General features: G+C 46.5%; 1 protein-coding gene across 1 annotated transcript; it reads left to right on the top strand.

Moving 5' to 3' along the window:
- The first annotated feature begins 21385 nt into the window (after nucleotides 1–21385).
- LOC100840564 (F-box/LRR-repeat protein 12) lies at nucleotides 21386–25332 on the top strand. The gene is made up of 3 exons (XM_014902667.2): nucleotides 21386–21610; nucleotides 23508–23599; nucleotides 24401–25332. The coding sequence occupies exons 1-3, from the start codon at nucleotides 21585–21587 to the stop codon at nucleotides 25036–25038; spliced, it is 756 nt and encodes a 251-aa protein (XP_014758153.1). The 5' UTR covers nucleotides 21386–21584; the 3' UTR covers nucleotides 25039–25332.
- The last annotated feature ends 249 nt before the right edge of the window (nucleotides 25333–25581 follow it).

The raw sequence follows: 25581 nt of genomic DNA, 5'->3' as shown, positions 1-25581 counted from the left end.
CACAGAAGTATTTTGTGGTTTCCTGTCAAGCTTAATGTATCTTGGCAGTTGTTTCCTGTCAAGTTTTCAAAATCTCCTCTCTTTTTCAAATGGCTGAAAGATCATAATATTCATTTTCCTTTCTTCGTTGAAAGTTAGCCTTTTATTTCTAAAATTCATCTCCTGATCTTGGTTGTAGGTATAAGGAAGACACCAAAGTTCTGCAGAGAATGTTTTACGTTTTGTTAATATGATTGTGCATTCTGTTCATGCTTTCTAGTGAAAATTGAATGCTGTTTTTCTATTGAAAAAGAAAATAGATAACGCAATGTGAATTTTATTTTCTTTATAGAATGCAACCAAGTGGTTACATCATCGTTTAAAGAAGGGGCGGCCAAGAAGCTGATACAACACCGTCTAACGGTAGCAACGCCCACCGACTAGATTACAAAGGGGCTCACTACCTCCCAACAAGCAACCCACTCACCCTAAGGGTCGAAAAGGAAAAGCTATCCCTAATCAGTCGAGCACGCTCCCAGCAGACCGCCTCCTCAACGATAAAGCGTAGAATGTGGATGTGAGAAGGCGAGGCTCCATTGAACACCACGTCATTTCAATGCTTCCAGATAGACAAGAACACCAGTGCCGTCGCAGTTCGGAAGTCCCGTCAAGCGCCCTGCGGAACAACAGCCGTGGCCCACCACTTCCGGATGTCGGAATCACCCCCCGCCCGCCAATCAAGGTGGCCCCAAAGCGCAAGAATGGGCTCCCACACCTGCCGTGCGACGACACATCCCAGCAACAAGTGAGAGACCGTTTCCGGCTCCTGATCACAAAGGGGACACCTTGCCGGGTGTGGCAGCCCACGCCGCTGCAACCGGTCACCAGTCCACCACTGGTTCCGAACCACCAACCAAGCGAAGAATCGGCACCGCATCGGTGCCCTTGAGCTCCACACCGGCCACACCAGGGGGTCGATCAATCTGCCCACAAAGAGGTTGGAGTAGGCCGACTTTGTCGTGTACACCCCCTGGTTGGTCCAGTTCCACGTCAGAGTGTCGTGACCACCATCAGGGAGTTGAAACCCTTGGAGACATCCCCAAAGGGCCAGGTACTCATCAATGGCAGCCGCGTCGAGGTCCGGCCCCACATCCGCGATCCAGGCCCCAAGCACTCCATCCCTGACCGTGCGAGTGCGCAGTAAGCAGGGTCTCACTGAAGCCGCCAAAAGAGAAAGCGGTCACGGATCCTGACCCCCTCAAGCCACCTATCAGTCCAGAAGAGAGTTCGTCGGCCGTCCCCTAGATGAGAGGATGTCACGGCTTCAAAAATCTCGTCAACCAGCTGCGAGGCCAGGATGGTAAACACATTCCACGGCTTGGAGTCATCCACCCTGGCGAGCCACCTCCAACGCACCCTCAAGGCGGCGTTCATGAGGGAGAGGTTGGGGATGACAAGCCCGCCCAACTGCCTCGGCATGCAGACCGAGCGCCAGGCGACCACACAGTGACCCCCAACATCCTTCCTCCCCTTCCAAAGGAAACCACGGCAAAGTTTCTCCACCCCTTTTATCGTCTTGACCGGCAGATCAAGGGACATCATCGAGTAGACCGGCATCGCTGACAGCGTCGAGCGAATCAGAACCAGCCTTCCACGATGCCAGCCGCATCTCCACTTTGTCGACGAGCGCCGCGAGCTGGGTCGCCGGCTGCTTGCAGATCCCAAGGGGCAATGCGAGATATGTGCAAGGAAAATCCCCGACAACGCAAGTCAGCCGCGATCCGATAAGCTCATGCTGCATCTCCGAACACCGGATGGGGTGTGCCGAGCACTTTGCAAAATTAGTGCACAGTTCAGAAGCCACACCAAAGTCATTGACCATGGCAGAACAGCGAGAAGATCATGCTCGGTGGGCCGCAGGAAGGTGAGCAATGTGAAAAATAGCTGCACTGGTCATTGGAAAATCTTGTTGGCAAGGAAATTTGGATCAAACATAGCTCTGATATCCTTGGTCGCCAAGAGACAAAAATTAGCTTCTTTTTTACCTTCACTCTTTCTTGTCACACATTATGTTCCCACATTGAAGTTGAATGGTATTGTATGATCATATTTTTGTTCACTGGCTACTCAAATACTAGATGAATATGATCCAAATCCAATTCAATGACGCAGTGAGCAAAAAAGAGGAAAGATGATGCTGCACAGAGAATACTTGGTTCATCCGGACCTCGTTATGATCTTAGTTATTGGCAGTATGGTTATGTCGAGTTTGCTTATCCGACAAATCCAGAAAGTTTGCAGATTACCTGGAGAAACAGGTACGTTCACACTCCCATGTTTATATGTTTTCCACGTTTCTTCCAGCAATTTTCTCATGTGCTCAACACCATTCTGAAGTTGACACCTCAAAGCAGTTCTTGGCGTTATGGACATATGGCTCCATCTATCCAAATGGTTTGTTGGCTCACATTGGAGTGCGCACTTCCTTCATTTCTGCGGCGTACAAATCAGGTTGTGGTTAACATGGCGGACTTGGTCTCTAGTGTCGTTTGATAGTGGTTAACTTTTACTTTTCACCTCTGTTTTGACATGGCTGGAAGAGCATGCTCCTTTTCTTTGCCCGTTAATAATTAGCTCTTTCTTGTGTACACGTCACAGTAACTTCTAAAAAAAAGAAAGTAAAGAAGGTATATGATTTCATATTAGTCACACTTGTCCATTGGAAAATCTTGTTGTCCTGGAAATTACGATCTAACAAAAGCTTACAAAATGACCTCCTTGGTCGTTAAGAGATACAAGTTGGCTTCTTCTTGTATTTTTTTTAAACGGGAAAAGGTAGGTGCTCTACCATTGCATCAAGAAGAGGGACAAATAGTCTTTAAACAAACGGCGAAGAACGGAAGAAAACTAAGAGAGAAAAAAAACACAAACAAGCAAAGAACCGATGTTACACAACAGCTACTCGGCTGTACAGGGCCCCTTGCCCCTTGGTATCTAGAGAAAGCCAGATCCCAGCCCTCAACCGGGAGCAGAGATTTTCCCTTCAAAGTTTTTCTGTTTGTTCCATTCCAGATGTTGCAAGAAATGTAGGAAGCCAAAGCGGTTCTCTTCTTTGTGTCCTCGCTATTCTTCGGCCCAGTTTTTGACTGAATTCGCATCAGCCGCCGCCGATGCATACAGACTGTAAACGATGCCAAATCTCTTTGGCGAACGGGCATTGCAGCAGCAGGTGGTAGGCCAACTCGATGATCATCCTCTGAAGACCGGCCATCCATCTTCTTCCACCTTTGGTCTGGATAGCAGGCCGGTTTCTCATTCTGGGCTCACTTGGTTTGGGTGAGTATGGGCCGAAACTCTTGGTTTGGGTGGTGAGTATGGGCCGAAACTCTTGGTTTGCTGACAGCCCTAGTTTTGAAAACCGGACCGGACAGGCGGTCCAACCGGGAAAAACCGGAACCGCAGCTCCTAGCGGTCTGTTTAGTGCACTGGACCGGACGGCCAAGCAGACCGGACAAAACAGGGTGAACCTGCTGGTTTTCATGAAAACCGGTGAACCGGGCGGTTTGGCTTGAACCGCCCGGTTCACTCGCCAGCCGCCCCCAGCGCCGGCCTTCGCTCGGTCTCCATCTCTGGCGGGATTTTTATCTTTTTTTTCAGTATTTAGTTAAAAAGATTATTTTATATCTTAAAAAACGAAACCGGTTCAAACGGTGAACCGGCGGTTCGACAATAAAAACCCGAACCGAGAGCCTCGCCGGTTCGATTACCGGTCCGGTTTTCAAAACTAGGGACCGAAGACGTCCACATTCTTCAGTTCGTTCAGTTAAGGGAAGTGGTCGCGACTTACCGCTTCGCGCTGTCATCACGCTCGCGGAGCCGTCCATCTGGAATCTCATGGCGGAGATTCAAAGTTATCATTTCAGGGAACTATTTACCGTCCGACAAGTCTGCTTTTCCTGTTGTTCTTTTACTCCGTTGTAGTTTACTTTAATCACTTTTCACCATGATCCCTAGGGCTATAAAAGCCAGAAATTCCAGCGGAGAAGATATCACTTATAGTTGGGTTTAATCCTAACCGCCTTATTGTTCATGTGGTTCTTGGTTGCTTACTTTACCGCAATATAAACCCAAAAGTCCTACCAAAAAAATAGCTTTCCCTTGCAGTTCTGTCTGAAATCGCGGAAATTTTGATCACATAGCTCCTCAATCTTCTCCGGGCGTCACAATAGCTCGGTTTTGTTTGGATCCATGGTGGAAACGGGTTGGATCAGTTTAGTCTGGGCTTCAAATATTTTGGTTTTGAACAGTTTAGCCCATCGGTTTAGAACCCGTGAGGAGAGTGGTTTAGAACCCGAGGCCGTCGCCACTGCCCATCGATCGGCATCAGCAACTCAGCCGCCGCCATGATCTCGCCACCTCTTGTCGTCCGCCGCCTTGGCCACGCCACCTCCTGTCATCTGCCACTATTGATTCCATTGAAATCCCATCGTACGTACACATGCTGGTTACTTCTCTTCCTTTTGTTTTTCTAGAATACACCAAAGTTGGTGTATCATCTTATATGAAAGAAGAATGCTGCATAGCAGCTATGTACAAGCCTTAGAAGGCTGGATTTACGTTTGGCTACCCATTGTCTCTCCACTCCACACAACCAAGCCCTAAACCACTAATAACCTAGCTTGACACCACTGGTTTGCTTCCAATGCAGTGCTGCTGATAATAGTTCCTTTGTTGACCGATTCTCCATCAAAGACAGCTCTATTGTGCGGCTTCCAAATTAACCAGAATATGGGCGCTGAAGAGGTGGCTGACTGGAGCTTGTCCTTGCCGGCCAAAGGAAGGGAGGACCACCAGTTTGCGGAGCTGTCCGCCGCCACTACTATAGAAAACCCCATCCGTGATTCTCCTCCAGTGGCGGTTAAAACGGACCAAAAAACATACCGCCACTGGAGGCCTCCCGAGACATCCACGAGCGCCACCAGTGGCGGTGACACCAGTGGCGGTGAATATTGTCCCGAAACAAGTCACCGCCACTGGTGATGGCCATGGAAACCCTAACAACCACCAGTGGCGACCGTAAAAAATACCCGCCACTGGTAGACCACTTGACACATGATGGTACTACTCAGTCCCAGTGCCCTTTCCTGAACTCCTTAAGCATCGCCCGATCACTCGTTTATAACTCAACCGGAACGGGGAATGCACTGAGCACTGAGTAGTAACCACCGGTAGGTGGGACGGCAGAATCTTATTTATGCTGGTCGAAACTCCTCTAAACTAGCGAGGTGGGACTAAAGTTGGGGAACCGGCGGGAGATCACCAGTGGCGGGTCTAGTCTTACCTGCCACTAGTGATCTTCCAGTGGCGGTTTACTTCTCCGCCCGCCACTGGAGGTCATCAGTGGCAGTTATTCTATTTGCCCGCAACTGGAGACCTCCCTATATATAACCCCTGTGCGAGCCCGAAGCTGTTCGAGCTCGCGCGTCTGTCTTGGACCAGCTGCGGCTCTGTTTCTCACCGGCGGCGAAGCCCTGCCAAAATTTGATGGTGGCGGCAGGAAGGTAGCTCTCCCCCCTTCTCCTCCCCCTTCCTCTCCCTTCTTCCTCCTCCTATTCTTCTCCAATTTTGTAAAATGACCATTAATGGTGCCTTGGCCGCCGGCGGGAAATCCGGCCCCGATCTCTCTCCGGCGGCTCTCCATTTTCTTCTAGTACTCAAGGCTCTTTATTTTGGCGGTGTATATGATACCTGGGCCCCCGGGGGGGGGGATGTAAGAAAAATAACCAACTTGACCCTTAGCCCCGGTGTTAAAGGGCTGCCCCCGCTGTCTTTGGAGCTCCCCCTCACCCTAGTGATGATCCTCCCTCTCTCTCTCGCTTTAATTTTGCTCGGATGAGCTCTCTCTCTCTCTAGCTCTCTCTCTCTCTGCAGCTCTCTTTCTAGCTCTCTCTCTCTCTAGCTCTCTCTCTCTATATAGCTACTTATGGGGGAGCTTAGCCCGATAGCGAAAAATCGCGTAGTCGTGAGGAGAGGTAAAAGGAGCATTGTTGGGGTCGACGGAGTAACTTCACAACAAGACTATGAAGGTTTTCCCGATCCCACAACCAGGCAAGAAGAAGAGGTGGCAAGACGGACGATCCAGACAAGAAAAAAGTCAAAATTACCCACACAAGACGGGGCCTACGCCAGAAGCAGCCATGATGAGGTCCAAACGTATAAGAGGAAAGAGAAGACAACAAAGAAGAAAGACAAGATTGTCCAATAGTTCACTATTTGTGTAATTTTGATCAATTATGCTCATTGATGATTTTCAATGTAATTTGAATTCTAACGAGGTTCGAATCTTTTAACATGTTCAAATTTGAAAACAAATGCCGTAAATTTGTTCGCAATAATTTTCTACTGTGAATGCATATTTTATTTGCTTGTTTCATCATTATAAAGGAGAAAAAAAAGTTTTTAAGCCCGCCCGGGTCAACTAGGCTATTCAGGTTCGGGCCTAGCCAGACGAACCCGGGAGCAGCCTACTACCTACTAGGCCAGAGTGGACCCAGGCCCACGGGACTCTTATTCGAGCCACCAAAGAACAGTACAAGCACCGGGCCCACGCGCCAGGCGAGGAGCACAGGACACAGGCGAGAGGATTAATCGGAAGCTGATGAGAGAAGAGAGGAAAGCCTTATATGCTGGTCGAACCGCTCGTAAACTAGCGAGGTGGGACTAACCTCCCACCTCGCCTCGCACGGAGCCCGCAGAAGGACACCAGTGGCGGTTATTACAAGGAAAACCGCCACTGGAAGGGTACCAGTGGCGGTTATTACCAGAAAAACCGCCACTGGAATGGACACTAGTGGCGGTGATTTCCGTGAAACCCGCCACTGTTCCATGCTACCAGAAAAGGAGGCAAAAAAAAAAAATTAGCCCGCCCGGTCAACTAGGTTGTTTCGGGTTTGGGCCTAGCAGGCGAGAACCCGGGAGCTGCCTACTACCTACTAGGCCAGAAGAGCACAGGCCCACAGGGTATAATCCGAGCCCACCAGTGCACACAGAGAGTACCGGGCTCACAGGCCAAGCGACGGGAGTAGAGGAGAGAGCAGCATTTGATTTTATTCAGAATCTACAAAGGGAAGGGGAGGAAACTATTTATGCTAGTCGAACCGCTCGTAAACTAGCGAGGTGGGATTAAACTCCCACCTCGCCTCGCGCGGCAGGCCGCACAAGGGGTACCAGTGGCGGTGATTACAGGTAAACCCGCCACCGGAAGCAACCACCAGTGGCGGTGATTTCACTGAAACCCGTCACTGGAGAGTGCTATAGGAATTGGGATTTCCCAAATCTTCTCCAAATCACCAATGGCGGTTATTTTCATGAAACCCGCCACTGGTAATGATTTCAGAATGCACTATTTTAATCTTATTATATTCTCTGTGTTTCCAAAAAATATAGCAGTTGTACTTTTAAGTGTATAGTAATATTCTTTGTTCCCAATACACGTTTTAGACATTAATTCATAATATTTCATACAAATTTCTGTGATTATGTGTGGCTTTGGTGCTAATTTAATTCCATAAAATTCAATTTTCATCAAAATGAGCTGAAACTTGGCATGGGAACACCTCTCGGTCCAATGAAGCCACATGGAAAAAATCAAGCCCAAAGTTGTTATAATGTTACCATTTGGATGTTGGCTAAGAAGGTATCAGAGATATCTACCTAGATGATCCCAATATGTTATTCTTATGGGCTTCATTTGGAATTTTGACACCAAACTTCACATACAGGCATATTGTTGTGTGAGCAGGTTCCATGCCAAATATCAGAGCATTCTGAGCAATTTTGTAATTTATAACAATTTTTAACCATAGTAAACACTACAAAAGCAATAAATATTTGAATTTCAGCAATGTATTTAGCATTGAAATATTTAGTGAGACAAGAAATAATTATTATACACTTGAAAGTATAGGTGGTATAATTTTTAGAGAGACACAGAATATAATAAGAATATAATACTAGAGCCAAAATAATAACCAGTGGCAAGTATATGCAATACAACCGCCACTGGTGCTTCGAGCAGGGATTTGGTTACCCTCACTCTTGTTCCAATTACCGGTGGCGGGGTTTTCACATACCCGCCACTGGTGGGTCACCAATGGCGGGTATCCGGAAATACCCGCCCCCGGTGGTCTCCAGCACCGATAACCCTAGGAAGGGTCTCCAGTGGCGGGTATGTCCGGAATACCCGCCACTGGAGACCCTTCCTATATATATTACAGGGCGAGACTTCGCGAAATTTTTGTATCCGAGACGCGCGTCTTTCTCACAGACCAGAAGCGCTCATCCCCGAAACCCTAGGCAAAGCCCTGCCCAATTCCGCCGCCGCCGCCGCCATGTCACAGAACGACAAATCCGGGGCCGGGGGGTCGCAGCGGACGATGAGGAGCGGGAAGCCCCTCGCCCCGCAGGCCCCCCCGCCGGCCACCAGACCCGCCTTGCCGCCGCCCGGCCCGCATAGCTGAGGGCAAGGCCAGGCTGCCTCGACGCCGCCACCTCCACCGACCGCCTCTGCACTGGCCGCTCCCGCCCCGGCCACCTCCGCCCTGGCCCCCTCTGCCCCGACCGCCCCAGCCCCCTCTGCCCCGGCTGCCCCCGCCCCGGCCACCTCCGTCCCAGCTCCCTCTGCTCCGGTACGCTTACGGTTTTAAATTAGGGTTTAGGTTTTTTTTAAATTATGGTTGCTGTTTTTTTAAAATTAGGGTTGTTGTTTATGTTTAGTTAGCGTTTAAATATTGTTGTTTATGTTTAGTTCTAGCTATTTAGGATTTATATTGCTGTTTATGGTTAAGTATTGATGTTATTACTGTTTATGGTTTAATGATACATGGATGTGATCCCGACCATCGTGTCGGTTGATATGAGGAATGTGGGCCCGGCCATCGTGCCGGGTCGTTGAGAAGGGACCGGCCATCGTGCCGAGGGGGTATATGTGGGTGGGAGTTTTTTTTATGCAGGTATAACATTCGGGTAGACTAATTTATTGTTTTACAGCAATGGTCATGCCGAAATTTTCTTGTTTTACAGCATAGGTCATGCCGAATTTTTCCCTTTTTTTAAATTACTTTTATAAGTGTTGGATAGGAACCTCAGGCTCGCGTTGAAGAGGTGCCTGAGCAGCCACCGGTTGTGGAGGGACAAGTCGAAGAAGAAGCGGGGGCATCGTCCTCGGCCTCGAAAATTACCATGAGCGAGGAGCAGCTGTTCCTTGAAGGAGCCGAGGAGCAAGTGCTCCTTGAAGGAGCAGCTAACGAGGAAGAAGCCCAGGGCGAACAAGGTGCGGCGTCGACTACTCAGTCGAAGTCCAAGCGGGGGGCGAACAAGGTGCCGACGGAGTTGTGGGTCGTCACCAAGCTGAGCAAAGAAAACTACCCGGAGGAACCGGTGGAGGCCGCAGAAAGATTCTCCAACACATGCAACGCCATCGTACGGGTACGCGCTCGGATCTATCAAAGATGGAGCGACGTCCCGGAAGCTGTGAAGCAGGACTGTTACGAGACGGCATGGAAGCGGTTCGTGCCTGCCAATGATGAGATCAGAAGACGGTTGGAGTGGCGGATGCACCAAGTCATGAGGAAGGGCCAGAGCACGTGGCAATATAACTGCCGGAAGCTCATCGGCAAAGACTGGAAGACAAAGGTGAACAAGCACTGGAAGGGGATCTGATCAACACTGGGATTTGCAGTTCAGCTAATCCTGTAGTTTAGCATTAATTTTAATGAAGTTCTCCACAGGGATTAGATGAGCGACAATTTCTTTAACTTAATCTATAGCTAAACAAGCAAATTTGAGTGGCAAACAACTAAACTAAGCAAGTAAAAACAAGCTACAACTATGTTTTTGGGTTTTCTGAAATTACTATCCACTATCTGAAAACAGAACTTGTCAGGAACTGAAAACAGATAGCAGACAGTAAAACTTAACAACAAAGACAGGGAAAATAAGAAGAATTGGGGAGGAATTAGAGAGTGAAACAACCTGGGATAGGAAGATTAGGACTTGGGGAAGGAGAATTAGCAGGAGTTTAGGATTGGAAAAAGGAAGAGGTGAGGTGTAGGAGCAAGTTTTGGAGGCTACTTGGTGCAGAAACAGAGAGAGGTTCAGAGTTAAGATCAGAGGAGTTTAAGCAGGTTTAAGAGGTTTAGAAGTGATGGACAGCAAGAATAGGATGTAGACAGGGTATAGAAGAAAGATCTAAGGCTGGGGAAAGAAGGAAATTGGGAGAAAGTAGCAGAATTAGGGGAAGAAAGGGGAGAACAGCAGGGTTTTCAGAAAAAGTTTCAGAAACTGGACAGGGAGAGAGAGTTGACAGATGATTGAGAGATTGGGGAGGAAAGATCTAGGCTTTAACACTCTAATATATCACAAAAATATATAGGAAGGTGACAGAAACATGGATCTAACAAGAAACAACACAGATCGACAGATTAAACACAAGAACTACAAAAGGTGACAAGAACAGTAAAAACAGCAATACTAAGACAGCAACAAGCACAAAGATTAAGCTACTAGGACAACAAGGAGAAGATCTAGTACATGGAACACATCACATACATCACAAGGAACAAGTTTAACATGAACATGAACAAGTTTTACACGACAGAATTTCAGATCTGAGACAAGGAACACAGCTACTCAATACAGAAATAGAGGAGTAAGAAGAGAGGGAGTTAAGTTTGATTACAGTGCTTAGCAGAGGAAGAACATCACAGATAGGAGGTAAGGGAGAGATTTGTGGCCTAGAACTCTAAGAACAAGTGGAGGAGAAGGGGAGGAAGTAGATGGCAGCCATGAAAAGCAAACTAGAAGTTTGGATCTCACCAACCCTTCCCAAGGCTGGTCTGTTCTGAAGTGGAGAGGCAGGGGTGGATGGATTCGCAGGGAGGCTTGGGTTTGCTTTTATATCCTCTCCCTTGGCTGTCATGGGTGCAATGCAAGTGTCTACGTCAACTTTAAGCTTATGCAAACAGCACCCTTGCTTTCTTCCTTGGCTGCAAAGCACATCCCTCCTTTTCTGCATGTTTTTACATATGAGGGCAGCTTCTTGAGTCTTCTTCTCTGCTTTATGGACTGCTGACCAATTCTTCTTCTTCTTCTTCTAATTCTTCTCTTCTAGTCCTTGTTGCTTGCTGATGGATGATTATGTGACAACTTTGCACAAAAGCACAGCAGCAGGGAGTTTCTTCTTCTCCTATTTTGCTTTATGACTTGGTTTCCTTTTCCTCTACTTTTTGGTTTCTTCTCTTTTCTTCTTGAAACATGCTGATGGAGAGGAAAAAGGTGCCTCTGCACACCAAACCTGCATATGAATGTCACAGTGTTGTAAAATGGCAGATTTGGGCATATTTGGTTCAAATATTAAAATTCAAATTCAAATCTGCCAAAATTCAAACATGATCAGTACTAAATGAGTTTGAAATATATGTAAAGTGAGCACTGATCATACCCCCACACCTGAATTTTTGCTTGTCCTCAAGGAAAACAGGTACCAACAACAACAATTCATAGCTTTGCAAGTTTCAGAAACAAATCAGAGGAGTTACAAGTTCAATTTTCTGACAAAACATCTTTATAAATTGAGTATCAAACTTTTCAATCATTTCTGGGCATCAAGCAATGATCTAGGATGAATCAGTAAAGACTTTGAGTTCTAAAATAGAGTACTTAGCTGAGCTGTGTTACAAAAGTTCAGAAAACAGCAAATGCAAAATGTGGTTGAACCACTTATTCAGGAACTTTGGGAAATTGTGGCACTGCCACTTATTTACAGAAACTGTGACTTGAGTCACTTATTGAAAGCTTAAAACATGTGGCACAGTCACTTATTGAATTTGTAAACTTTTGAGAACCGTGGCAAAGCCACTTATTGCAGAAATGTGACATTTGTCACTTATTTGAGAGAGAATAAACACTTGTGGACCATGCCACTTATTGAAATTCAAAAAGATAGCAGCAACTAGAGTAACTAAGCTCATATGACACAGATTTCAAATATCACAATCCCAGGATCATGACATCTACTTAGTGACAATAAGCTTTTAGCTCAGAAAAGTACTAAGCAGTGGAATTTAAGTCTTTTTGAGCTAAATTGATCAAAGATCAGAACTGATGCACCAGGAATCATTAAAATTTGAGAAATTCAGTTTATAAAGTCATTTTGAACAGAAAACTAGCAACTTGCAACTGCAATCAAGTGTTTCTTGACAATACATTACAGTAAACAGTGTCGAGGCCTTTTTTAGTAAAACATTTGATTTGAAGTTTGATTTCTTTCAGGATGGGATGAATCTTAGCAGATGAATCAAATTAAAGCATATAAACACTGAGTAAATTAGAATACAGAAACAGCTCACCAAAGCATCCATCAAGCAATTGCATCAAGATTTGACAATTGAGTTTCAAAATTGATGTTCTGAGATTTCCACAACTCCATCTCCACAGCTCCTCTACTTCTTCTCTGCAACTGATCACTCCATTGAATCCCATTTATTTCCTGCAAACAAAAAGAAAGAAAAAAAACATAAAACAAACCTTTTCAACAAGAAAATCACTACAAAAATGAATTTATTTCTAGGCTCCCTCCTAGTAGGGCTTGTTTAATGTCATTAGCTTGACAATGGTGGTAGAACTCAGGTAGCATTAGCAGTGTTGAGGACAGGCTGCCCCAATTCTACTTCATCTTCTTCTTCATCAAGTTCTGGTATAGGATCTCCAGAAAAATAGTGCTTTGCTCTCTGCCCATTGACTGAAAATATCCCTTCTGATGGACTCTGAACTTCCAAAGCACCATTACTCATAACCTTCTTGACAATGCAAGGTCCAAACCATCTGGACTTGAATTTCCCAGGAAACAGATGAAACCTGGAATCATATATTAACACTAACTGTCCTGGACTGAACTCTTTCCTTAAGATCTGCTTATCATGCCATTTCTTAGTCTTCTCCTTGTAAATTCTTGCACTTTCATTAGCATCCATCCTCAGCTCCTCTAGCTCACACAACTGTAGCTTCCTCTTCTCTCCAGCAGCATCAAGATCAAGATTCAACTTCTTAACTGCCCAAAATGCTTTGTGTTCTAGCTCAACAGGGAGGTGGCAAGCTTTTCCATAAACAAGCCTGAATGGAGACATGCCTATTGGTGTTTTGTAAGCTATCCTGTAGGCCCAAAGTGTATCATTTAGCTTCAAAGACCAATCACCTCTGCTTTTTGACACCACTTTGTCCAAAATCTGTTTTATTTCCCTGTTGGAAAGCTCAACTTGTCCATTAGCCTGAGGATGATATGGAGTTGTAATTCTGTGACTATGCACTCCATACTTTGCTAGAAGCTTCTCTAGATGCTGGTTATTGAAGTGTGTTCCTCCATCAATGATAACAACTCTTGGAACACCAAATCTTGGAAAGATGACATTCTTGAACAATCTGCAAACTGAATTGGCATCTGCATGAACTGTGGGTATTGCTTCCACCCATTTAGATACATAATCAACCGCAACAAGAATGTGTTTGAAATTCTGAGAAGGTGGAAGTGGTCCAATGAAATCTATTCCCCAAACATCAAACAACTCCACTTCAAGAATTCCCTGTTGTGGCATTTCATTTCTCCTTGACATTTTTCCTGATCTCTGACAAGGATCACAACTCTGAATATATTTCTGCACATCTCTGAACATTGAGGGCCAAAAGAAACCTGATTGCAAGATTTTTGCACATGTCTTTGAACTAGCTGCATGTCCTCCAGTGGGAGATGAGTGACAATGATATATAACACTCTGAACTTCTTCCTCTGGAATGCATCTTCTGATTATTCCATCTCCACACTACTTATAGAGGCAAGGATCATCCCAAAAGAATTCTTTCACATCATGCAGAAACTTTTTCTTCTGATGAGAGCTCAAGCTGGCTGGCAGGTATTCACAAACCAAATAATTCACTATATCAGCATACCAAGGACTCTTGAGACTGATTTTCATGAGTTGATCACCTGGCAGGCTGTCATTTATCTCCTTGTGATCTTGATTAATGTGAGAAAGCCTAGAGAGATGGTCTACAACAAGATTTTCTGTCCCTTTCTTATCCTTGATCTCTATATTGAATTCCTGCAATAAGAGTATCCATCTGATCAGTCTGGGCTTGGCATCCTTCTTATTCAACAAATATTTGATTGCTGCATGATCAGTGTACACAATTGCTTTGGCACCAACAAGATATGGCCTGAATTTATCAAAAGCATACACTACAGCAAGCAATTCTTTCTCAGTGGTTGTGTAGTTGGTCTGTGCTTCATCTAGAGTCTTGCTAGCATAATAGATCACACTGAGCTGCTTCTCCTTCCTCTGTCCAAGCACTGCCCCTACTGCAAAATCACTTGCATCACACATAATTTCAAAGTTTAATTCCCAATTAGGTGGCTGTACTATAGGGGCAGAAATCAGAGCTTCTTTCAACTTCACAAAGGCTTCATTGCACTCAGCATCAAACACAAAGGGTACATCATGATTTAGCAAATGTGTGAGTGGCTTGGCAATTTTGGAGAAGTCTTTGATGAATCTTCTATAGAAACCAGCATGTCCAAGAAAGCTTCTGATCCCTTTGACATTAATAGGAGGTGGCAACTTAGCAATAACTTCAACTTTAGCTCTATCCACTTCTATTCCTCTAGCTGACACAAGATGCCCCAAAACAATTCCTTCTCTGACCAGGAAATGACACTTCTCCCAATTCAAAACAAGATTATTTTCTGTACACCTCTGCATCACAGTACTTAAGTTCTTCAAGCAATCCTCTAAACTATCCCCAAAAACAGTGAAGTCATCCATGAACACCTCCATGATCTTCTCCACAAAATCAGAGTAAATTGAGAGCACACATCTCTGAAAGGTACCAGGAGCATTGCATAGCCCAAATGGCAATCTCCTATAGGCAATCTCCTATGACTTGGTTTCCTTTTCCTCTACTTTTTGGTTTCTTCTCTTTTCTTCTTGAAACATGCTGATGGAGAGGGAAAAGGTGCCTCTGCACACCAAACCTGCATATGAATGTCACAGTGTTGTAAAATGGCAGATTTGGACATATTTGGTTCAAATATTAAAATTCAAATTCAAATCTGCCAAAATTCAAACATGATCAGTACTAAATGAGTTTGAAATATATGTAAAGTGAGCACTGATCAGGATCTCGGAGGAGGACTGGGAGAGGTTCGAGGAGTGGGTCAGCTCAGATGAATTCAAGGCTAGCCAAAAATGGTACAAGGAGCTTCGTGAGAAAAGGCCCTTCGACCACTGCCTCGACTGTCGTGGACGCCCCGGAAAGGAGAAGGTGTGGGCGAAGGAGGACGCCGCATTGGACCAAGCCGGTACACAGCCGAGGGTCCCAACTTTCCTTCGCGGTGAGCGCTCCAGCAAATGGATGCGGTCGTCCATGACCGCAAATCAGTGGGCAGGCCTGGAGCCTATGTCAGAGAAGCAAGAGGCTACACTCGTAAGGCCTCGTCCTGACATCTTCTTTTATCGGTTGGGCTTCTTATACTCACATATAACATTAACACCGAGCATGTTGTTTTTTGTATACAGGGTGCAATGGCAGAGTGGGAGTCGGATGGCTCCCACTCATCTATCAACCAACAGTGGGATGATGCCATCAGCTACGCTCTGCAACGAAATGAGCACGGGGGCCATATGCGAGGTGTCGGTTCCGGGCCCTTTCGCAGGCAGATGGCGAAAGAGCAAGGTTCCCGCAAACGCAGAAGGGCGTCCAGCAAAGAACAGAGCTCAGAGGAACTAGATGAGAAGATCTGGGTGTTGGCGAGGGAAGAGCTCAGGAAGCTCATGCGGCTTGCAAGGGACCAGCGTGACGTCGACAACTTCATCGATCACAGTGTTTTCCCGGAGGCGCCCATCCAACCAACCCCACCCGCATCGGATCCGTCCCCATTGCAGAATAAGAGCACCTCATGCTCCGGCACCGAGTGCCAACTTGACCCACTTGGGCCACCCGACAAGAACCTCACGGTAAGCGTCTTCGCGCGCTACGAAAAATTGTGAAATATCACTATCATGCTCCAATCCATTAATGATGTTGCCATGTTTGTCATGCGCAGAAGGGCGTCAAATGCCGGCTACACATGCCGACGGTGGGGAATCCTCTGGGCGCGGCGAGTTGCTGATGCCGCGTACGGCCGTGGTGCACCACGTGACCCTGCGAGACGACATGGTCAGGGTGCAGGTGGACTCCATGCTCAGGGGCTTCGAGGACGAACCGGTCACTTATCCTCCGCACGAAGAGGCAACGATCCTAAGGGATTGCGTCAACTCCTACCTCATCTGGCCTAGGAGCTTGGTGGTCCTTGCTACGGAGCCGTCTCCATCTCCGTCCCCCCGCCTCGGTCCGTCTCCACCCGCCCGAGGCGTGACGTCTCCGTCGCCGCTTGGCGCCTCACCCGGTCCTTTCGACTACGAGCCCGCGGAACGAGACTTCTCACCTGCGGCGGAGTGCAGCGATGACAATGTAGGCGAAAATCCTTCGTCGCCGCCCAAACCCGAAGCCCCGAAGCCATCCGCACCAAGACCCGTCCCTCGAAGAGCCGCAGCACAATCGGCCCCGTCGGAGAGCCGTCCAAGTGCCCCTGCTGGGATGCAGGTCCCCCAGAAACCGGACAATTTCGATTTCCTGAGACGCGGGAAAAACAAAAGGGAGACAGGCGGCAAGGCAAGCAAGCGCTCCTCCAAGAAGGCGAAAGAGTCGTCTTCTATGGGAAGACAACCAAAGACCGCGCCGCAGATAGAAGTGATCTGGGAAGAGCGGCCAGACATTCTGAAGATGCCAACCCACCCCCGTGTTGGAGATAGATTGCCTGATGGGTCTTATTTCGTGGACAGGCGATTCTCCCAATTTTTGTTGTTCCACCCCGGACAACCGATGGTGACCCAGGATGACCTATATCGCCTGCCACGGGAGATGCAAGAGCTCCATGATAAATACATGAATGTAGCACCATCAGGCGCAGACCTCCAGAATCTGGAAATCAGGGTTCGAGTGCAAAAACATTATGGCTTCTTCGACTCCAATACGGGGGAAATCCAGAAGGAAAATGGCGTTACCTTCGGCATTGACTTCCTCGACTTGTTTCACCTCTTCAACCGCAAGTGCCTCGACAACGCCATATTAAGACTGTGGTGTGTACACTACACGAGGGAGGCCTATAGGATGAAGCAATATGGGATGGCCGTCGCCGACCCCCTTCTCTTCAACGCCACTTTGCTTGGTCCAGACCCATTGTTGGCCGAAAGTAGAAGGTTGGTGATTGAATACCTCACTCAATTCATCTTGAAGCACAGAGACCGCCATTTCGTAATGATATTGTACCATCTACAGTAAGTTGTTTTCAATTTGCCTGAATACATAAATCTTTTTCCGTCAGTTGTTATATTATTTGGCTAATACAATGTGCGTCTTTTTGTGAAACAGCGGCCATTGGGTGACAATTGCCATCTGCCTCGATATGGGAGGGGTCACATATTTTGATCCACTAAGACGCAAGGGGAATGAACCACAACGCGACTTTGGGCCGATCAAATATGTCATCGACTCAGCCTATCGCGACGCGGTGAAATGGTACGGGATGACTGGCTTAAGCCGCAATCCTAACGCTTCCCTCAGGCACAATTTCAACTTCCCCTGCGAGCAACAGCCTGAAGGATCCGTCTACTGCGGTTACTACTGCGCGCACACTATTCAGCAGTTCATCAACGACTTCCAGTCGAAGGGGAAGAATTGGTTTCTGGCCAATGCCGAGTTAGGGCACAACTTAGAAATTCTCATGTACGAGATCCAGAAGAACATCGGCGAAATCCTCAACAAGGAGGTCCTTAAATCGAGCGGAGATTACTACGGGGGCGGGATTGTCGCCAAAAGTGGCTAAATTGTGTGGAATACTTTTATTTGTGGCTCATTCTTTCAAACACTTTATATACACATGCATGTGACTTGAATGTTTAACTCGTGTGGAACTTTGTAATATATTTCCTGCTATTTTTGTTTCTTTGGTGTTGTATATTGTGTTGCTGTTATTATCTGTGATGTGCTGTATTCCTGCTATTTCTGTGCTACAGGAATATTTATTTTTATAAATAATTCATTTATTTTTTCGGGAAAAAATAGTACCAGTGGCGGTTAAGAACCACCGCCACTTAACACATAGCAGTGGCGGCTAGGCAGGACCGCCACTGGAAAAGGTTCTAGTGGCGGTGGCCATAGACCGCCACTGGAAAATGTCCAGTGGCGGGTACTTCACCCACCACTGATGTACTCCACGCACTTTTCGGGTGGTGCCGGAGGGATTTACAGTGGCGGTTTGTGAGTGTTTGGTGGCGGGTATTTTATCTGCCAGCGGTGTCGATATCTCCAGTGACGCAGAGTTGGTGGCGGGCGTGATCACCGCCACCAACCCCATTTTTTGACCGCCACTGGAGGGGTTTTCTAGAGTAGTGCGCACTTGGTATCCAAGCTTCTTTTCTCCAACCCTTCAAGATGTGCCACAAAACCTCACGTGCAACAACACATCCAACCAGCAGATGCTAGATCCTTTCATGCTCTTTATTACATGCATAAAGGGCATCTCTCCGGGTGGTCAAGACCTCGTCTTTGGAGGTGATCTGCCGTCCAGCATCTATCATGAGTTCCATGAGTTCTATCGCCGTTCGTTGGCGCACCTAGCGCCGGTTCCTCCCGGCCGTCGCAATCATCCTCTAATCAAGTGCTATTTAACATGGTAACCACCTATTCATAATCTGATAGCAAATGGCCATTATTTGGTAGCTTCTGAAAATAAGTTACCAAAACATAACCTAATGGTGAAAAGATATCGTCAATCGGGTGCACGGTTTAGGAGATAATTTTTTTAAAATTTTAAACATCGGAAACCTTGTGGATTTTGTATGAACATGTGCCACCTGGTTTGGTCCATTTATACGAGGTCCATCTATTACTATATATTAAACTAGCAGAATTGAGCATTGCTACGGAACAATTAGACAAATTATAATAAAAAATATTCATACAACACCGTGACCATCCTAGGCAATTCCGATACCTTTGGTCTGGACAAAAATTCAACTAAAAAATTATCTTTGTCGTAGGCCTAGACACCTAACCCATGTCAAAGCATTTGCCGAGTGTGGCTCTTGGCAAAGTCACCACACCGATCCAAGCGACTGTGCCGCCATGGACCGTTAACGTGGCATCATCACGACCTTGAGATTTCCATCTCTCTTCTCTCCCCTTCTTTTCTTTTCCAGTACTGTGCGTCTTCTCCTCTCATCCGTCAATCTCTCACATCTCGATCTCTCTTCTCCGCCTCTACTGCCAACGAGGCCGCCAACTCCATATCCGCCTCAAACCGCCGTCCCTCTCCACACGTGGACCCCTTTTGACCATGGATCTTAGACTGATTTGCCCGTTTGACCCTTTGATCGAGGTGCTGACCCAAACCAGATTTTTGCAAGCTGTCGTGTGGGCCTGTGGCCCACTGTGCAGCGCATTTTCCCCACCCTCTCCCGCTGACAAACAGCCCCCACCCCCATCTTCTACTTCTTGTAGCCACAACGCCCCCATCGGCCCGCCCTTCTTCATGTGCGCCCGTCCTCTTCGCCACTGTGCCAGCATGGCCGACCGTCGCCTCCAGGACCACGCTTGCCCCTCCGTTCCTATCCACCCCGAGGCGCCCTCCTTCTTATCTATCTCCACCCCGTTCTACTCTCTCGTCTCCCGAAGCTCTCCCTCTCAAAGCCCTGCAGCTCCCTGTTTCTTTCCCCCCGAAGCCGTTCTCTCCCTCAAGTCCGAGGAGCTCGTCCCATAGCTCCGGCCGCTCCCCATGGCCCTCGAATCCACCACACGCCTCCAGTTCCTGGAAGCCGACCCACTTCCGATTCGTCGCGGCCGTATCATCTCCCTTGTCTCCGGCGGGAACGCCGCCGCTCTCCGATCCGCCACCACAGTACTTCTGCGCCTCTCCTCCGCGTGTGAGAGAAGCGCATCAACTCTGGGACCTCACGTGCATCCTTGCCCGCGCCTCCTGCGTGCCAGAATCTCCCCTACGTCGAGCTCCTCCGCCGGCCGCCACGCTCCTCGTCAGCATCCCCCTCCACCGCGCCTCCGCCAAGACCGGGCGTGCCCCCGAGTTCGTCGTGTCCGTGCGCACCTCGAGACAAACCCCTGGCCCCGTGTGTCGGCAGAATCTCCCGCGCGGCCGCTGTCTTCCTCAACTTCGGCGCCACCGCATCTCCACTGCACTGCCGTCTCCACTGCCCGCCTAGATAGACTACGGGAGTACGTACGGGTGTTGCCGCTTTGGGCATTGTTTATGTGCCGTGTGAGAGGAGGCGGATCATGGAGGAGTGCCCTGTGTGAGGCGGATAGGGGCGGGTGTGCGAGGTGGAGGTGGATTGCGGATCGGCAGGTGTGTGAGGAAAAGACGATTCGGGGTCACGACGCGTGCGTGGGCCGGACGGGCGTGGCACAAAGGTATAATTTTTCCGTGGCAGATTCGTAATTTCGGTGAAGTGACGGACCGGGACGCCCGCACCATCACCACCAACTCTAATTTAATATATTGGTATAGATTACAAACAGTGGTGATGGCGTAGGTTTTTTCGTCGAAATTACGAGTGATATGCCATCGGAAAAAAATGCCTTCCTCGGCCCACGCCACGAGAGGAGGAGGCGGATCGAGAGGTGCGAGGAGGGCGAGGAGGAGGCGGATCGTGGAGGGCAGGTGTGTGAGGAAGTGTTTGAGGAGGAGAGGAGTTGGACCGGGACTTCGGGCGGAGGCGGATTGAGAGAACACGAGAAGAAGGCCAAGTGAAGTGACGGACCGCGACGCCCGTACCATCACCACCAACTCTAATTTAATATATTGGTATAGATTACAAACAGTGGTGATGGCATAGGTTTTTTCGTCAAAATTACGAGAGATATGCCATCGAAAAAAAATGCGTTCCTCGGCCCACGCCACGAGAGGAGGCGGATCGAGAGGTGCGAGGAGGACGAGGAGGAGGCGGATCGTGGAGGGCAAGTGTGTGAGGAAGTGTTCGGGAAGGAGAGGAGTTGGATCAGGACTTCGGGCGGAGGCGGATCGAGAGAACACGAGAAGAAGGCTAAGAACGTACCGCTACTATCATCACCAACTCCAATTTAATATAATGGTATATAAAGCGCTGAAATAGAATTGTTTCAATATAGCGGTATCTGAATATTCAAGTCAGGGATTGGACCCGGTCAAAAGCTCAGATAGAAATTCCAAATTCCAGATTGACATCCGCATCGGTTTTGACGACGGAAAGGCAAAAACAATAGTCAACGGCCAGCCGAGTCGTGCACACGTCCGCTCGTTAGTCCCCAAGCTGCCAAAATCGCCAAATCGCCCCCAGCATTTTTCCTCTCCCCTTCCTCTCCTGCTCCCTGCGAACCAAAACCATGGCCGCCGCCTCGTGCACCTGACGCACAAATCCATCCATGAGAATCCCCGCGCCAAAATCCGATCTTGCCGCCCGAGGATGTCCCAGCCCGACGTGGTCTACAGGTGACTGCTCTCAACCCCGCCGCTGGTACTATGTGTATTTGGTTAATTTGTCCAATTAGACGTTTTGAGTTGCTAGGGTGGAATTTGTGACGGGTTTCTTGGAGTCTCGGGCGGATTAGACGTCTGTTACTCTTCTCAGATGCTGTGATATTATGCTGTCTAGGTGGGTCTCTTAGGTTCTTGGCTTTTTTGGGGTGGGTATCCTGGTGCCCTGTTAGTTTAGTTTCGGAATCAAGGACCTAGAATATCGAATCTGGTATATACATAAATTTTTTGTGTGCCTCATCCGCCAACTTAACTCTGACTAAGTGTAATCATGACAATACAATACCATGTGTTGCCTAATAAACAGAATCAGTAGTTTGCTTTGGTGACAGAAGTTCATCCATCGGTGCCCTTGATGTAGTTGAAGTGGATACCTCACAAATATGGCCTGGAGTAATCCAGCTTCCACGATCTACTACGATTCGCTCGCTAATGTTCCTGAATAAAGCGTCTAATGTATATTTTGGTGGCATCAACCTCGTGCTGCCAGAAGTATTCGTGGTGCTGGAGTTTTTGGATCACACTTAAGTTTTCTGGAGTGTATTAGTAGTATTCCATCTATTTGGTGTTTATTGCCTTATTGGCTTTCTTGGGACATCTCCTTGCATGATGATGTTCATGACCGTGGAACGCAGCATTCACAACATGCTGATGGGGCCATATGAAACTGGAAACTTGTGTGTTGTCACATAGTTTGTCATTTTAGCACCAACAGTGTGCTAGAATCACAATATAGCAACCATCTATCATTAGATCTCATGCCGCAGTGTGATACATGTATTAATCCTACAGTGGTCAGTCAGAATTCACCACATTGTAAGACTAGATCATAAGAGCGTCAACCTTTTATTCGTGTTCTAAAAAACTTGCTTGTATTTTTTCAGAATTCTGGCTTTTGATTTGTCATGCACTGTTTTGATTTTAATGATCTTCAATCATAGTAGTATGTGTAAGTTTGTGTTATTGATCCAAGATTTTATATATTGTAATTTACAAGAGTGAACAGTGTATTGCCTATCTCTGGCAGTAATGACTTATCCATAATGATGTTTATGTACCATGGAATGCATTATTCATGACATGCTGACGCGACCATATGAAACTGGAAACTTGAGTGTTGTGGCAGAGTTTGTCCTTTTACTAGCAAAAGTGTGCTAGAACCGCAACATAGCAACCACGTTGTGTGATACATGTATTAGTCCAGATGTGGTCCGGTGGTATTCACCACATTGCAAGTGTAGATCATAAGAGGCATCAACTTTTTACCGTGTTAGTTTTTTTTTTCAGAATTCTGGCTTTTGATTTGGCAAGCACTGTGTTGATTTTGATGTTCTTCAATCATAGAGTAGTATGCGTAAGTATTGATCCACATTTTATATATTTACTACAGTGCACAGTCTAATGCCTATGTCTGACAATAATGCCTTTGATTTTTGCAGTTGTGCTTTATCAATGTGATAATACAAATAGTCTGTAAGAATAATATTGGAAACACTCAAGGGTCGATACGAAATTTATTAGTAGAATATGTTATCCATTACTTCCAGATTAGGTTTATCAGAAATATAACTTCTTGGCATAGATGCCTCGTTACAAATCCTTTGTGTTCAATTTTTTGTTTTACCAAGTAAAACAAAAAATTGAATACTTGAATGAATCTAGCTCTTAGTGCTCTGGTGACATAGTGTTGCATGGTTACTATTATTAACAGCTTGATTGTTCCACCATCTTGTCACCCAAAATTATTCGAGATACTTTATCCCTTCTGTATGAAAGATTCCGAGTGTTATGTATGGTTTTTCCTTTTTGTCTACATGAGTTATTTTAACAATAATTACATGTCTATTGGCAGCTGTGGATCTTGTGGATATCCTCTAAACCTTTCATCTTCTAACAGAAGCACATCTGACGTAGGACCCTCATACCGAAAGTCTCTGAAGAAAGGTCTGATTTCATTCATTTCTGTTGATCTCAGCCGATTTACTCAGGTAGACGAGATATCTTGTTTTCCTTTTCTCACCTGGCGTAGCTACCGGCCGAAAACCAAGCTTCTCTGCCGAAAATGTGGATCATCTATTGGCTATGGATATGGTGAGCCAGCTGTTTTGTGTAGCTTCGATCCAGCAAGTTCATCCTCTGGTACATCCCAAAAGTATTTAATAAAGATTCAGGCTCTCCAACCTTCAGACGGCACCCAGTGATCTGCCAACTTTAGTCAAAATTTTGAAAGAGAGACAATGGATAACAGTGTAGAGAGCCATGTCAGTTGCCTCTCTGATGATTGCTTGCTCTCTATATTAAACAAACTTGAAAGCGAATCAGACAGGAGTGCTTTTGGGTTAGCTTGTAAGAATTGGTTCAAGGTTCGAAACGTTGCTAGAAAATCACTGATATTCCATTGTTCTTTTAACTCTAAAGTACATAAGGAGTATGTCCAGAGCCTTCCAAAGATATTGGCTCGTTCTCCATATCTTAAGTTGATATCCCTTGCTGGGTTCACAGAGCTACCTGATTCAGCTTTGTATGAAGTGGGACTTTCTGGTACATATTTGCAGTCCCTCTTGTTGTACTGCTGTTCTGGTATAACGGATGATGGTCTAGCTCAAGTTTCGATTGGATGTCCTAATTTGGTGATAGTTGAACTTTACCGCTGCTTTAATATCACAGATCTTGGTTTGGAAAGTCTTTCACAGGGCTGTCATGCTTTAAAAAGTCTTAACCTTGGTTACTGCCGTGCTATTTCAGATCAAGGGATTGGTGCAATCTTTAGGAATTGCCAAAACATTCGTGCACTTATGATATCATATTGCAGAACTGTATCTGGTGTTGGATTCAGAGGTTGTCCAAGTACACTTTCTCATCTAGAAGCCGAGTCTTGCAGGCTTTCTCCAGATGGAATTCTGGATACAATTAGTGGTGGCGGACTAGAGTACCTAGATTTGTACAATTTAAGAAACTCAGCAGGGCTGGATGCCCTGGGTAATGTTTGTTATGCAAAAAAGCTTCGGTTTCTAAATCTCAGGATGTGCCGCAATCTTACTGATGATTCTGTGGTGGCAATAGCTAGTGGGTGTCCACTGATTGAGGAGTGGAACCTTGCTGTCTGCCATGGTGTCCGCTTACCGGGTTGGTCTGCAATTGGATTGCACTGTGACAAGCTACGAATTCTTCATGTGAACCGTTGCCGAAATATATGTGACCAAGGATTGCAGGCTCTGAAGGACGGATGCGTGCGCCTTGAAGTCCTGCATATACATGGCTGTGGCAAGATTACTAATAATGGCCTAGCACTATTTAGCATTGCTAGGCCCAGTGTGAAGCAAAGGGTGGATGAAGCTATGTCAATTGGCCCCTCCATTGAGGATTTATTCCGGCTGGAGTGATTGGAAACTTGGAAAGTGTAGCTAGATTTTTGAAGTTTAGGCTTGACAAGGTGCCAGCCCTTGTTACCAATGTTTTGTTATTACAACGAGCGAGTAGTTCTGAAACCATTATTCTGTGTGTTCTATTTGTTCCAGTGCAAACTTACTTGGGTGTTGTAAGCTGCCATAGTAAAGGATGTTGCACAACAGAACCATACCTATACAAGTGGGAACTATAAGAAGTCAGCTTCGTGCTGTCATTATTTGCATGTGGTGACTCTGGTTTATTGGCGTAACATATATTATGGTTGTGAATTGTTCAGTAAGTTGATAGCTGATATATTATCTTGTTTTGTAAATTGTCATTCGAAGCGATTTCAAAATTGAATTAGACAATTTTTAATTCTGATGTTGATTTCGGTTTCGAAGGACACATAAAAAAGACTCAACATACCTTAACAATGCAAGAAGTCATGCATTTATCTTGGAAAGGAATTGCACTGGTTTGCACCAAACTGAGGCAACAATTGTATGGTAAATATGTGATCACCCTGGCTCCAAATC

The sequence above is a fragment of the Brachypodium distachyon genome, chromosome 4 (assembly GCF_000005505.3).
Source record: "Brachypodium distachyon strain Bd21 chromosome 4, Brachypodium_distachyon_v3.0, whole genome shotgun sequence".
NCBI lineage: Eukaryota > Viridiplantae > Streptophyta > Magnoliopsida > Poales > Poaceae > Brachypodium > Brachypodium distachyon.
This window is presented reverse-complemented; position numbering and strand designations above follow the sequence as displayed.

Bases quoted from the DNA above. Each gene is read 5' to 3' on its own strand.
- LOC100840564 (XM_014902667.2), top strand. From the start codon at position 21,585: ATGTCCCAGCCCGACGTGGTCTACAG. The intron at 21,611-23,507 runs GTGACTGCTCTC...GTCTATTGGCAG, and splicing joins CAGCCCGACGTGGTCTACAG to CTGTGGATCTTGTGGATATC. The intron at 23,600-24,400 runs GTCTGATTTCAT...GTGCTATTTCAG, and splicing joins CCGAAAGTCTCTGAAGAAAG to ATCAAGGGATTGGTGCAATC.